We start from the raw sequence: 13,277 nt of genomic DNA, 5'->3' as shown, positions 1-13,277 counted from the left end.
AGAAAAGAAATCCCCATTCAAATGCGCGTGATTGACGAACACTACAGTGTGTTGAAGGATTGCATCGGGCAAAATCAGTTGTCAATAACATTTACTTTTCGACAACAAATAGCTGTCGAAAACACAATAACTTGTCTGTGGAAGCCCTTATATGCACAATATTAAAACTAAAGGCAAGACAGCTAATCTTACATGTGTTCTACGTAATCCCTTGAGCTGTATGAGGTGAAGCTCGGCTTCGGCAGAGCAATCCTGAAAGCATCTTCCATCGCCTGAAAAACAAACATGAAATACATCACACAAGGAAATTTTTTTTAAAAAAACAGAGTGTGTAGAGTGCCCTGCAATAATTGTTATGAAAATGATAAATGATCTTCGCAGTGAATTTCCAATTTAAGCAATTGGAATAAAGAAGCCTGAAAAAAATTCATTCATATTCGATACCGGTGCGATGTTCTACCAACTGAGCTATTGAAGCCACACATTGGGAGCGAGGTCAATTGTGAGTTCATATTTTATCCGTGAGAGGAGTGATAATTGTTATGTAGCTGGAACTTTTTCCCCAACATCGCACGCTCTTATTGGCTACTTCGAGATCACATGACATCTGACAGTAAAACTGTTTTCCGCCAAAAGCCTGTGAGCGGGCTACATTGCAAAATCTAATATATAGATTTAGGCAAACCTAAAAGCGAAGTTCCCCCCTTTTTTTTCTGGTTCTTAAAATTTTGTGAAAATACTCTCATTGAAAATACTGTTATTGAACTTATTTAACCTATACTACTCAAGAATGATCCATAGCCGAAATAAATCGTCAACACCAATCGAAAAAAATGTGCCTACAAAATCCTGTCATTACACTGGACAAAAATGAATATATTCTTATTCCGGAATATTCCCAAACGAATGCGCCCTAAGTGTATTATGAATTCTTTTTTGCAGCTCACCTCTCTTTTATTCTGAACAAATATGTCCCAGACTCTCTCGGCTGCAGCTGCCAGAAGCCTGGTACAGCTTGACTCTTCTTCGCTTTCTAACACTTCTGAATCGACTTCCTCTGTCGCCTCCTCGCCAACATCTGGGGTACCAACAATAGCTACGCATGAAAATAGCATTGGTCGTAATTAACAAATGCTTTTGAGCAGTGGGTGGGACTTTGAAGTGTTATTCTGACAACGGGGAGCAAAATAATAAAAGTAAAGTGCCTTGTCCATTTCACTGCTAACAGTGGCATGCTCAAAAATTTGAAGAGCATATCCCAAGTTACATTTTTCAGCATAATAAACAGTACCACATGCTCAATAGCTTTCATTTGAATGGTCACACACTAGGGTTTCATCCACGGACTTGAAAGTAAGAACCACATTGTAAAACAAAATAAACAGTATCACATAAAAGTGCATGATAATAAACAGTGCCACAATAATAATGACAACGGTGACGATGCCTATATTTGATGAGGATGACACTTGCACTTTCAATGGATAATTTTCAGGGGGCCCAAAATTAAAATTAAAAAGTACAAATTACACCAATACTATTAAATTTAAAAACTAAGAATATTTCATATTAGAGCGATTTTCAATTGAGCGTCTTTAAACCAAAACCTAAGTTATCACTCTACCAATCACAAAGGACGCAGACAATCCAGTGAGCCAATCAAAACTCGTAGTCAGCGAAAGCGTGGGAAAACGTGTGCAAGCGCGTCACAATTGGTTTTGGTTTTACTTCTGATTGGTTGAGAAAGTGAGCTAGTTTTTTTTTTTTTAACCAATCGCTAAGCAAAACCAAAGCAAACGCGAATTACTTTAGACACTCAAGTGAAAACCGCAGAAAATATGAATTTATACTAGTTGTACCTATCGGTAAGTGCCAACGAGCGAAATACTCATGTTTGTTCATAAGAACAGATATTGAATGGTTTTTGATGGAACTATATTTGAATGACCAAAATATGGTAAATTGTATTTTAGGTAATATGCGAAAAAAGTGCTATTTCTCTGGTGTTCAAAAAATGACACAGGCTTGATAGCCTGCGTAGCAGGCGCCGTCGTTTCCAGCGCGCGTATTCTCGCGATCGCGCACTCTTTTAAACACACTAAAAAACGTACACAGATGTCTGCTACGCAGGCTACGGGTTTGACAGATTGATAACTCTTGACAAATCTTTAAATTCTTTTCAACGTTAAAATGTCACAAAATGTAGGCAATAAATGAGGTTTAACCACAAAAGGGATAGTTGCATTTCAAGAACTTCTTATAAATCAAATCCCAAAATCAAAACTGCTATAAAGATGCTTTTTTAAAAATAATTTTCAGTAATCAGAGACAGTAATGCACGGGTCAGATTTCAGTCTCGCCACAGGCGGCCCAAGCGCACTATGTGAATTATTCATAAAGTTTTAGCGAACGCGACCCTTGCCTTTGAGCGGTGTTGTGTTACAAAGATGCGATTTAAAAGGGTTTGTATGGAAACTCAACGATTTTCTTTCAAAAGGAATAATATGTAATGTTTCGCTAATAACATCGACTAACCTTATTGCCTTGTTGTATTCTTTGTTGTTTGTCCGCACAACACCGCTCAAAGGCAAGGGTCACGTTCGCTAAAACTTTATGAATAATTCAAATAGTGCGCTTGGGCCGCCTGTGGTCTCGCATGCGAAATTTGAACAGAAAACAAAACTTGAACGGTCAAGGATTATTAGCTATTATTTGGAGACAAAATTTTTATTCAAGTTAACATTACATTTGCCGTTTGAAGCAAAAAACTTTTGACTTTCTTGTGTGTATGACATGCAGTAATTTTAGTGAGCGTCGCTTTGTATTGATGTTATTCCTACGCGGAGCGAAAATGCGTGGCAAATAAAATATAAACGGTATTTGATTTGGAATAAATCATCGGTCAAAAAATTACTATAAACACAATAAACACTAAAAGGAAGCATTTACTCGACTTCAGCATTCTCATAAGTCAAGAAAACTCTATTTGAAGTCAACAGTCCGCTTTTGATTTTCATGTCTCTCTTCGATCGTAAATAAAAAGACCCCAAAGTCGAAAGATTATTTCATCGCTTTAAAGACCTTGATGTTCGTTTTTTCGGCGGTCGAATATTCTGTAGGGTATTCTCTTTCGATTTATAATTCCCTAAAGGTGTATTTATCGGTAAAGGGATGAATGACCACATTGAAAATTTTAACAGCGAGCCGCGTGGACGTCATTTTGGTCATTTGCTCTCTAGCAAGGAGTGAGAGACTGGGAACCAGTTAGGAAGAACAATACAACCCAAATATGGGGTTTACTTACACCCAAATATGGTAAAAAAAAAGTCCCTTACGCACAACTTAAGATTTTCTCTGCCTATACACTCATACGCACACGGCTCTATGATTCTGCCGCCTCGACAGCCTCGCCTCTTGACTCGGCTGTCTCGTTGGCAATTATGACATTTTAGAATCACCTTCAGACTTCTTGTTCTCCTTGGCTCTGCTGTTGTCGCCAATTGCAAGAGACTTGTGAGTTCCCATAACAAGAAGCCAGTGACACAGTCCAGCAATAAAGTCTGGTTCATTGTTGACTGGAGCAAACACTAATTTGTGGTTTGTAGTCAAAATGTGAAGAAACTCCAGCAGGCTTGTTTGGTCTGAGAGAATGAAGAGTAAAGCAATTAGGGCTATTTATACAGGACAAATCCGGCGCGGCTAAAATAATACGCAAAACACGCAAAATATGCCACGTTCTTATACTATAGAATAGGGCACAAATACGGATGGACAAACTTACGGAATACGGACCCAACCTTAGGGGAAAAAATAGTTGATAACAAATCCCTTATTCGATGGTTTAACATATAATACGAGCGGACATTTTGCTCGTTGCTCGTATTTTAAATTACTACCCAACTCGCAAAATGTCCGCGCATATTTATGTTATACCATCGAATAAAGTGTATCTACAGATCAAGAACCTTGTTTTTGTCGAAGATGGATATTGTACTATTTATCTTATACAGCCAGTTTGCACCTTCATTGATATGCGAACAAGTCAGTGACCCGTTTATACGAGCAATTTTCAACTAAGACGTGTCCTGTTTTAACACGCGCCTTCTTTGAGTCGTGAGGTGGGATATTATACCATTTATACGTCCAGTTCGCATTATATTTTAGCCGTAAGCCAAATCTTATTTTTCTCGCCTAAATTACCCTAATTTTCTGCCCAGGTTGGCCGTAAGTGTTGTAAGTCTTTGAAATGGCGAAGGCTGACACCCTCCTATTTTGTGTCCTCGCCCCAATTTTCGTGAGGCCAAAATGTGGACAACTCTTCATTAGTGCACTAGCCTGTGTGGCTGGGGTTCAAATGAAAAGGAAAAGAGAGAGTGCGAACGGCGACGCAAATTTCCCTTTCGTAAACGGTCGATGCCATTTCTCAGAACGGTCGTTGCTACGTTCTCGACATTCGGCATGCCGGTATGCACAAGCTCGAAGAATTCGCCCTGAATTCGTCCACTTCGAAACCAAAATAATTTTAAGAATCGCTTGGCATTTCAAAACAGGCATAGAATATTCTCATTAGGTTACTAAAGTTAATGGAATTATTCATCCATTCATTCGTTTGCGTGAGGTTTTCTGCAGTTTCTGTTTCAATATTTCTTACTTCCGGGCTGAGCCAAATTTTTTACAAGTGTCGAGAACATAGCGATCTTATGGTATACCGAAGCTCGGATATTTCGTCAACTAGAAAACCAAAATAATTTTTGGAATCGCTTAACATTTCTAAACAAACATCTGATACTCTCAAGAAGTTTGAAATATCCTTTCATGCGATTTGGTCCAAAGTATAAATGGCATCGACCGTTTCAAATGGCAACGACCGTTTACGAAAGGGAAATTTGCAACGGCGACCAGAGAAGGGAGAAGGGAAACGCCTGCAAAGACACCATTGTTGAGAAATCGCTTATAACACTCGCCACTGGAATCATCCGCATTGAATGAAAGTTGAGAACAGACCACAGGAATGGATTGAATGAAATACATCTGACCAACCAGAACAATCAATTTTGACACTCTACAAATTCTGACCAATCACGATTTTTGCGTCCAGAATCTGGAAACAATAGCGTCTTTGCAGCTGTTTCCCTCTCCCCTTCTCCGATTGCCCTTCGAGTGCTCTCCTCGCTCGAACTCCCCTTCTCCTTCCCATCTGAACGCTGGCCACGCAGGCTATAAGTGCGCAAACACCTGTTATGCAGGATATCTATATTTGACTTTTGTTTACTTCGTTACCTGTTAGCCGAGCAAGGGGCCTGGACAGTTGGAATAAGACGGTTCTGTTCAGCGAGTGGTAGGCACTGTCCAAGGACACAGACTGACCTGAAGGTTAAAAATGAAAATGTGTCAGCTCTTTACCTGATCAACATGTTAACAAAAATTCAGAACGCAACTGGTCTTTCTTGAGAGCTGAGGCAAAATTTCTGCTTTCTTTCCTGGTTGTGTTCCCTGCATGTCACAGTCCAGATCTCAACTGAGTGTCGTTAAACCAAAACCAAAGTAATCACTCTGGTCAATCACAAAGGGCACAGACAATCCAGTGAACCAATCAAATACATGTAGCCCGCACGAAGCGTGGGAAAACTTGCGCGTGCAAGCCACGATTGGTTTTAGTTTTATTTCTGATTGGTTGAGACAGTGGCGCGAATTTTTTAAACCAATCACTAAGCAAAATCAATTCAAGTGCGAATTACTTTCGACACTCAAGTGAAAACCGCTCTATTAGAGGAACTTTCTTCTTGCGTTTTTTTGTTAACACTTGTTAACGACCAAGTTGTGTACAATGATGTTTCTGTAAACATCTAGATGAGTATGAATAAAAGCATAAAAGAAGATCTTACCTTTTACAGCTTCAATCATGCTTGTTAGGAAGTTAAAAACAGTCTTGTAACCTTGAACAAAATTTCCTGGAAGAAAAAGAACCAATTGAATGTCTACTATTATTACTCCAAACAAACGCAATTAAAAAAACCCGGATTTATTGAGGCAGAATTCCTTGCCACTGTTACTTACCAATCCAGAGTTTATCGACCACTTTGGAAGCGAAGCTGAAAGCATTTGCTACAATCTTGGCGTGATTCCCTGACCCGGCTGACGGGTTTGTGAGAAGATTTCCTCCAAGGAAAAAATCTATCTGAGCACACAGCACTTCCGTTTGAAATTCAGCTTGCTGTGGCTGGGAACACTTGAGTGGATAAGACTGAAATGTACGTAAAAAGTATGAAACTAAGAAGGCAAGTCTACAAGTTCAAAAATAGGTTGCCGTAAAATTCCGGTTATAAGCCCTGGGCTTATACGACGTCGTAAAGGATTTTGGGTGGGCTTATATGCGGAGGGGCTTATATCCAGGAGGGCTTATAAGCGGGATAAAAAATGTTTCGAAACGAAGCACGGGAGTGTTGATAAAAAAACGTTTTTAAGTTAAAAACGCAAAATAAAGCAACTTTTAGCCCAGTTCAGTACTGTCATCCGGCAGAGGGGGACTTATAGTCAGATGTAGTTTTTTGTTTCCAGGTAGATGGGCCTATAACCGGAGGAGCTTATCAGCAGTGGGGGGGGGGGGGGGGGGGGGGGGCTTATATCAGGAATTTTACGGTATTCCCAATGGCTTATGGCAGTACGTTGGCAAAGGGCAGATGGTGGGAATTTAGAATTCAGAGAGGGAAGTGATGCCCAAGCAAACCGCAGCCAAGCTTTAAAAAGAAATCCATCAGGACTTTGAGTAGCTTTGGACAAAATTATGTACCAAAATTATTTACACCTTATTGCAAGCTGTTGTGTTACTGCTTCAAATACCTTATCAAAAGAAATATTTTACTTAATAACACCAAACATCGAAAATAAGTTTCGAAGTTCCACTGAATTCCACTAATTCAAAATCGCATAACAAAATGACTACATGTGAGGTTTTGCCTATACCTTGTGAACTTTGAAATTCATTTTCTCAGACTCTGATAAGAAATTGTTGTTGGTGTTATCACGGATAATTACTTACATCTTTACATTTTATTAAGGATAGGAAATGACGCAATAGGATTTAAATTATTCTGGTACTCGATTTTTGTCCAAGTTAAATAAATATAACTCGACTTCCTGGTGGATTTTCTGTCTAAACTCTTTTACCAAGTTCTGTATCTAAAGCCAGAATCATTCTTTTATTGACCGAAATCGTTGACTCGTCTATTCTTTTGTTGATCCATTCAACTACAAAAAAGCCCTTGTAACCACACTTACCACATCGCACATTAAAAATGTCTGTGAAATAAACACTGAAAATACAGCATGCAAAGAAAGAATAACCTAGATAACACTCCTTCTCACCTCCAAAATCGTATCAATGACTGTCAGACTCTTGGCGGATGTAGGTGATGTAAGTGCATCTGTCATGATAACCCTGAGGAACTCAAACACACACTTCCTTGCTGGGTGAGTAATCAACAGAGTCTTGGATGAAAACGATGACGGCTCAGCCTCTGTCCCAGGCTCCCATTCATTCTCACTGTCTGATGCAAGCTGTGTATGAATACATAACATAACGAAAATGAATGCTGGTACTGGTGTGCGAGCCAGAGCTCACACTTTAAAGGAGGTATGTCATTTAAAGTCATTTTTCTGACTAGTTATAAATTGAAGGAAACCTCAAAATAACAGTTCTCTAACAGAAAAGCACGAAAGGAGTGATAAAACCCCGAAAATAAACAAGGATGGTTTCAAGTGACGAACATTAAGACGGAATATGAATGACAAACTTGAAAAAATACTGCCAATTTTTTTGAAGTTGTGTTGTCCGTGATGTAGCTCCTTTAACTGCAATTCTTGGAATAATGACTTTCCTCTTTGAAGCTAAAAAGATGACGAAAGTTATTCAAATTATGAAATCTAGGCGTGATGAGGTAGTTGAATCTCTCCTTATGGACACCTCTATAATACAGACAACTCCATATTACAGACAGCTCACCTAGTCCGAAACAGACCAAAATTCATATAAATCTATGTTACTGACATTTTCTACGCCATTTTCTACTCACACTTAAAGGAGGTATGCCATTTAAAGTCATTTTTCTGATTAATTATCAATTGAAGGAAACCTCAAAATAACAGTTTTCTAATATAGACAATCACCAAAGGAGTAATAAAAACCCGAAAATAAGCAAGGATGGTTTCAAGTGACGAAGATTAAGACGGAATATGAATGACAAACTTGAAAAAATACTGCCAATTTTTTTGAAGTTGTGTTGTCCGTGGCGTAGCTCCTTTAACTGCAATTCTTCGAAAAATGGATTTCTTCTTTGAAGCTTAAAAGATGACGTAAGTTATTCAAATTATGAAATCTTGGCGTGAAGGTGAACAAAGAATATAGTTGAACCTCTCCTTATAGACCCCTCTATAATACAGACACCTCAATATTACGGACAGTACACTTGGTCCGAAATACAGACACTCTTCGATCTTCCCTTTACCTTTGGTATCCGTACTAAAGAGGTTCGACTGTATTTCCAACTGACTTGGTTTTGACAAATTCAACTAAAATCACTTTCACCAACGAACTTTTTGAACTCTTGGAAATTTTCCGAGATAAATCATACACCATGCCACACATTTACAAAGTACACCAGAACAAAGCAATTCGTGGTTTTCATGCGACGTCATGAAAATTCAAAAATCCGGAATCGCAAGACCCCTGAATTTTTATCCTTCACTGGCTGTTAGACGTCCTAGTGAAGGTTTTTAGCTCGATAGCACCCGCCGTCTTTCCGATAGAGGATTTTGAATTTCGGAGTTTCACGCCACACAACAAGGCTGTCATGTATGCTTAAAAATATATCCTCATCCAGTCATTGTTAACAATCGAAACAGTCGAGGTTTGGCGAAAGGTGTTTATGTGAGTGGTTTCTTGCTTATGAGGGAGAACTGACCCTCTTCCCATACTGTGCTCTCTAAATTTGTGTGGAATACGCGAGTACGGAATACCGCACAGAGCTGAGACTTGGGCACGTAGACTATCTACCTTATTGTTACTTATTTTCGCGGGGCTTAATTTTCGCGATTTTCGCGATTTTCAAAAAATCGCGAAATTAAAGACCCGCGAAAATTAATTCTAAACGATTTATATTGTATTTTTTATGCTAATCACGTATTTTGGGCCAAATCGCGAAAATTAAGTCTCGCGAAATATTCCTGTTCCATTTTCGCGAAATTAAGTGCCCGCGAAAATAAGTAACAATAAGGTAGTAATTTTCTACAACCTGTTGTATTCCTGATTTTTTTTTATGCAATAGTTTTTGAATCATTATTTCACGGAGTGACAGTGAAAACCACCTATTAATTACTGAATAAGGCAATAAATTCCCAGTGCCTACCCATCTTTGTACCTCTTGAAACTTTGCCAAGTTTCGTCTCTTGGGAAACAAAACAGCAACAAGTTTTTCAAGGAACTCTTGTGAGGTGCACACCACACTGAAACTGGAGATGTTACGATACAAGAACAGTAGGAACTGGATCAGAGTCTCTGGATACTCCCTGAGACGGGAATTATCTGCTGTGTCTTCCCATGCCTGTTAAGAAATTACAAGTATAATCAAGGCTTAACTTCACATTTTATACAATGCCGACGTCTGTAAACTAGTCTAGCTTACGAAAGTCAACGCAGAATCTAGAGGAACCGTCTGATTTGGGTACGAGAACAATAACAGACTAATTTTCTATTAGGTGTTGTGAAACCAAAACCAAAGTAATCACTCTGGCCAGTCACAAAGGACACAGACAATCCAGTGAACCAATCAAAACACGAAGTACCGGATATGTAGCTGGCCCGAAGTGCTGGAAAACATGTGCAAGCAAGTCCTGATTAGTTTTGGTTTAACTTCTGATTGGTTAAGAAAGTGGCGTCTTTAATACCAAGTGCTTAGCTTAGTAATGTAAGACCGGAAGTAAACGCAAATTATTTTTGACATTCAAGTAAAAATGGCTCTATTCAAGTGCACTGTTAGACAACTTCTCTTGGAAGTCCACATAGAAGATAACCAAGTTTTTTTTGTTGTTCAGTGTTTTAAAATAACAGATTGGAAAATCTAAATTATAAGAGGACCGCCTTAGGGGTCATATTACAAAATTCGGCTCAGAAACCAACCAAAATGCTACTTTTCATCATGGACCACAACCCTGGATAAAAATAGTAGAGACAAACACAACTACCGTGCAGATAAAATATATTTTTTTTAATAAACGCAGCATCCATTACACAAACCATTAAGCCTGCAAAGCATGCATTCATGATGGGCGAGCGTTGGATAAATATTGTTCCCCTATTTGGCGTTGGAGTCGCAAAGTAGAGGGTGAAGATGAGAGAATAAGGTCAGGGAAGGGGTATGGAGCAGAAGGAGAATCTTTCTCTTCCTTCCCCTCCCCCTCACTCTTTATTCAGCCTCACTCCCACTCCCTAGGACACTTTTTTCCTCTCCCCAAGCCCCTCCCTGAGTTTGAATCCAAGATGGCACTTGCTCGATCAAAATGCGCTCCCTATTAAAATATGCCCGCTTTTTTGGAAACTCTGTGTCTGCTAAGTGAGGTACTCACCTCATTAACCATGATATGTGCCATGGAAAGCAGCATGTGAGCGGCCTCTGCACAGTAGATGTTGCGCGCACCAGGTTCCTGGGGGCTAGGGGTGGGGAATTTGACTCCTGAGGATGAAGGTGACCAGAACACTGAGGTCAAGCTGTCCCAGTCAAACTGAACACCTGCATACACATCTGAAATAAACAGCTCGGGTCAACTAACAAATTCTCCTTAATCATTACCATATTTGTTATAGCATCAGTTGCATCATCCCTGCCCCCCAACCTTGAGGGGGGGGATTACGGAGGATGACGATGCAACAGACTCTCTTAAGAAATATCCACCAGTAAACAAGTGACTTATTTACTTACCAGACACAGGATGGCCAAGCAATAGAGCAATCACCAGATGACAAACCTCGGGAATGTCGATGTGTTTTGGCAACAGTTTGTCCAGCATAAGGAATCCAGGAACAGTACACACTTCTCTGTTGATCTGGTACTTTTGCTTGTTGTCAGCCACAGGACCGACATTAAAACCTGTAATACAAACACCACATTTTGGAAATGGTGATGAACAGGCTATTCAACGGAGTATATAGCTAAATAAAAAATGACCATGGTGGGGGGGGGGGGGGGCGTTAGAGAGACAACGCTCGGATCGCTTAGCTTGTCGATTTTTGTTTTTACCCTATACCCAACTGGGCAGCCTTTTAAGGCTACTTTCCCAGAAGTGTTTTGGTTGTAATATTGTATGCAAAATGTTTACCAAGAGAGATTCAGTTTTGGTCGATTTTAAAAGTGAGCAAGAAAATCTGATACTGATTAAAAGTAAAACACTGGTGTTTGGACTGAAACTGCTGCCTGACTCCTGCTCAATAGAAAATGAAGTCATAATAAAAGCACTTGGGCTCGAAACGGCTTCGGGATGTTCAAGAAACGCACGCCAGGACGCATTTATGTCAGTACGTTCAGGAAATTTACTGATAATTTTAGCTCTTCTCATCACCTGCCTGCTTGACAACATACTGACACAGCAAGGAGAATATAGATGTAGATCAGTAGTTTTTTTACCTGCTACAACATAAGTGGTCTTGTTGAGCATGATTTCAGTGCCATCCAGCCAGTTACCACTGCCCAGTCCCTCTCTGAATCTGTTCAGCGCAGGAGGGCTGCTGAGCATGGTGACCAGGATGCGTGTAGCGCGTACCACTGTGGTGTTGTGAAGATGAGCTTGGATAAAAAGAAGGAGCCAGTCAAAGCCCAGTGTCTCATGAAGAGCATCTGCGAAACTGCAACAAAATTTGAACGACAGTGAAAATCATAAAATATGCACGGATATGTTACGAGTTGCGTTGTATTTTTCCTCGCCCCTATGAGCAAAATGTCAGCGCATATTATTTGTTTAACCATCGAATTTATTATTCCACTATTATTTCAAGCCTAAAGGACACTCATGACAAAATAAATTTGTATTTTTCCCATTTTGCTACAAAGCCTAAAATGTACCATCTTTCTTTATATATCACCATACAGTACACTATCGACATTGCTGATCCTGGCAGTATGCAGGACACGTGTAACCTAGTAATAGAGCGTTTTCACCAAGATATCAAGATCGTTTAACGTGCATCAAAAACATCAACAAACTCAGAGATTGTAGAGTAGGAACATATTCCTCGAATGTTAGCATGTCAGTGCTTATTGCAGCCAAGTTATTGGGAAAACAAAATTCGGAAAATTACAGAGCGCTGTATGAGTCCGCCGCATATTGGCGTCCCTCCTTGGTACACCAATATGGCGGCCAAAACTGTCTGCAAGAAGGAAGAAAAATTTTGCTACCAAAGTCATGCGTTGCACTTCGGAATGCTTTGATTATCATTTTTAACTTATAAGCATATCTGAAAAGCATTTAAAAGTGCAGAAATATTGTTTCCTGTAACATTTGTTATCACTGGCGTCAAGTTAGGCTGTCTGAAATTTCAAAACGCTTTATATTCACTCGTGTGGCACAACAATTTCCCAGGCAATTAGTGACACTGATGTCTAGAATGTACTAAAAGAACAGTTTTATAGTTTCAGTAGTTTTGAATTCTAGAATTTTGATGACGTCACGTGAAAACCCTCCATAAGCTTTTGCTCACCAAGAGTCTCTCCGTTGCCCAGTGCCCTATAGGTTTGATTCCCCGCCGGGGGTCTCAAGTATAATGCGTCCAAGTCCTATAAATAAAAACTATTGTTTCAAGTTCTGCTGTCTTACCTATGATCCAATTCCCCTCCTTCAGCATAGATCAGACAAAGAATGAGCTCCAGCATCACATTACGCAAGCAAATGCGTCTTGGAGACAAAGTCTCCTCTCCCTCCCCTCCCTCAGTGATGGTTTCAGGTGACGGCACAGCATCCAGCTTGAGCTCATTTTCATTTGCGGGGTGAGCTGGTAGAGTTGACACCAGGAATTGGCCAAATCTGAAAAAGAAACTTACTGTTACAAATTTTAGGATGTTAAGCAGGGTGTTTGCGAAAATTGCAAAATTTCGACCAAAAAAGCAATGTAGAAATGCAAATGAGGTTCAAACAATTTCGTTACTTCAGAATTGTTATAATTTTAATTTTTCCTAACTTTTCTTCAAAAATGTTGATTCTCCCTGACTCAAAAAAAAATTCCCTGGCTTTTC

At 39.6% G+C, this 13,277-nt stretch overlaps 1 protein-coding gene across 1 annotated transcript; it reads right to left on the bottom strand.

Moving 5' to 3' along the window:
- Positions 1-192: 192 nt before the first annotated feature.
- Positions 193-13,084, bottom strand: LOC144640350 (WD repeat and FYVE domain-containing protein 3-like; the record flags this gene model as incomplete). The annotated part of the gene is made up of 12 exons (XM_078499520.1): positions 193-272; positions 948-1,096; positions 3,459-3,641; positions 5,281-5,367; positions 5,886-5,951; positions 6,058-6,244; positions 7,366-7,557; positions 9,417-9,599; positions 10,621-10,796; positions 10,974-11,141; positions 11,676-11,893; positions 12,862-13,084. Coding segments are annotated over 12 exons (1,912 nt in total), but the record flags the coding sequence as incomplete, so codon positions are not given.
- Positions 13,085-13,277: the final 193 nt, after the last annotated feature.

The sequence above is a fragment of the Oculina patagonica genome, unplaced genomic scaffold (genome assembly GCF_052425735.1).
Source record: "Oculina patagonica isolate OP01 unplaced genomic scaffold, crgOcupat unplaced269, whole genome shotgun sequence".
NCBI lineage: Eukaryota > Metazoa > Cnidaria > Anthozoa > Scleractinia > Oculinidae > Oculina > Oculina patagonica.
Note: the sequence above shows the minus strand (reverse complement) of the source record. Positions and strands in the feature narration are given on the sequence as shown.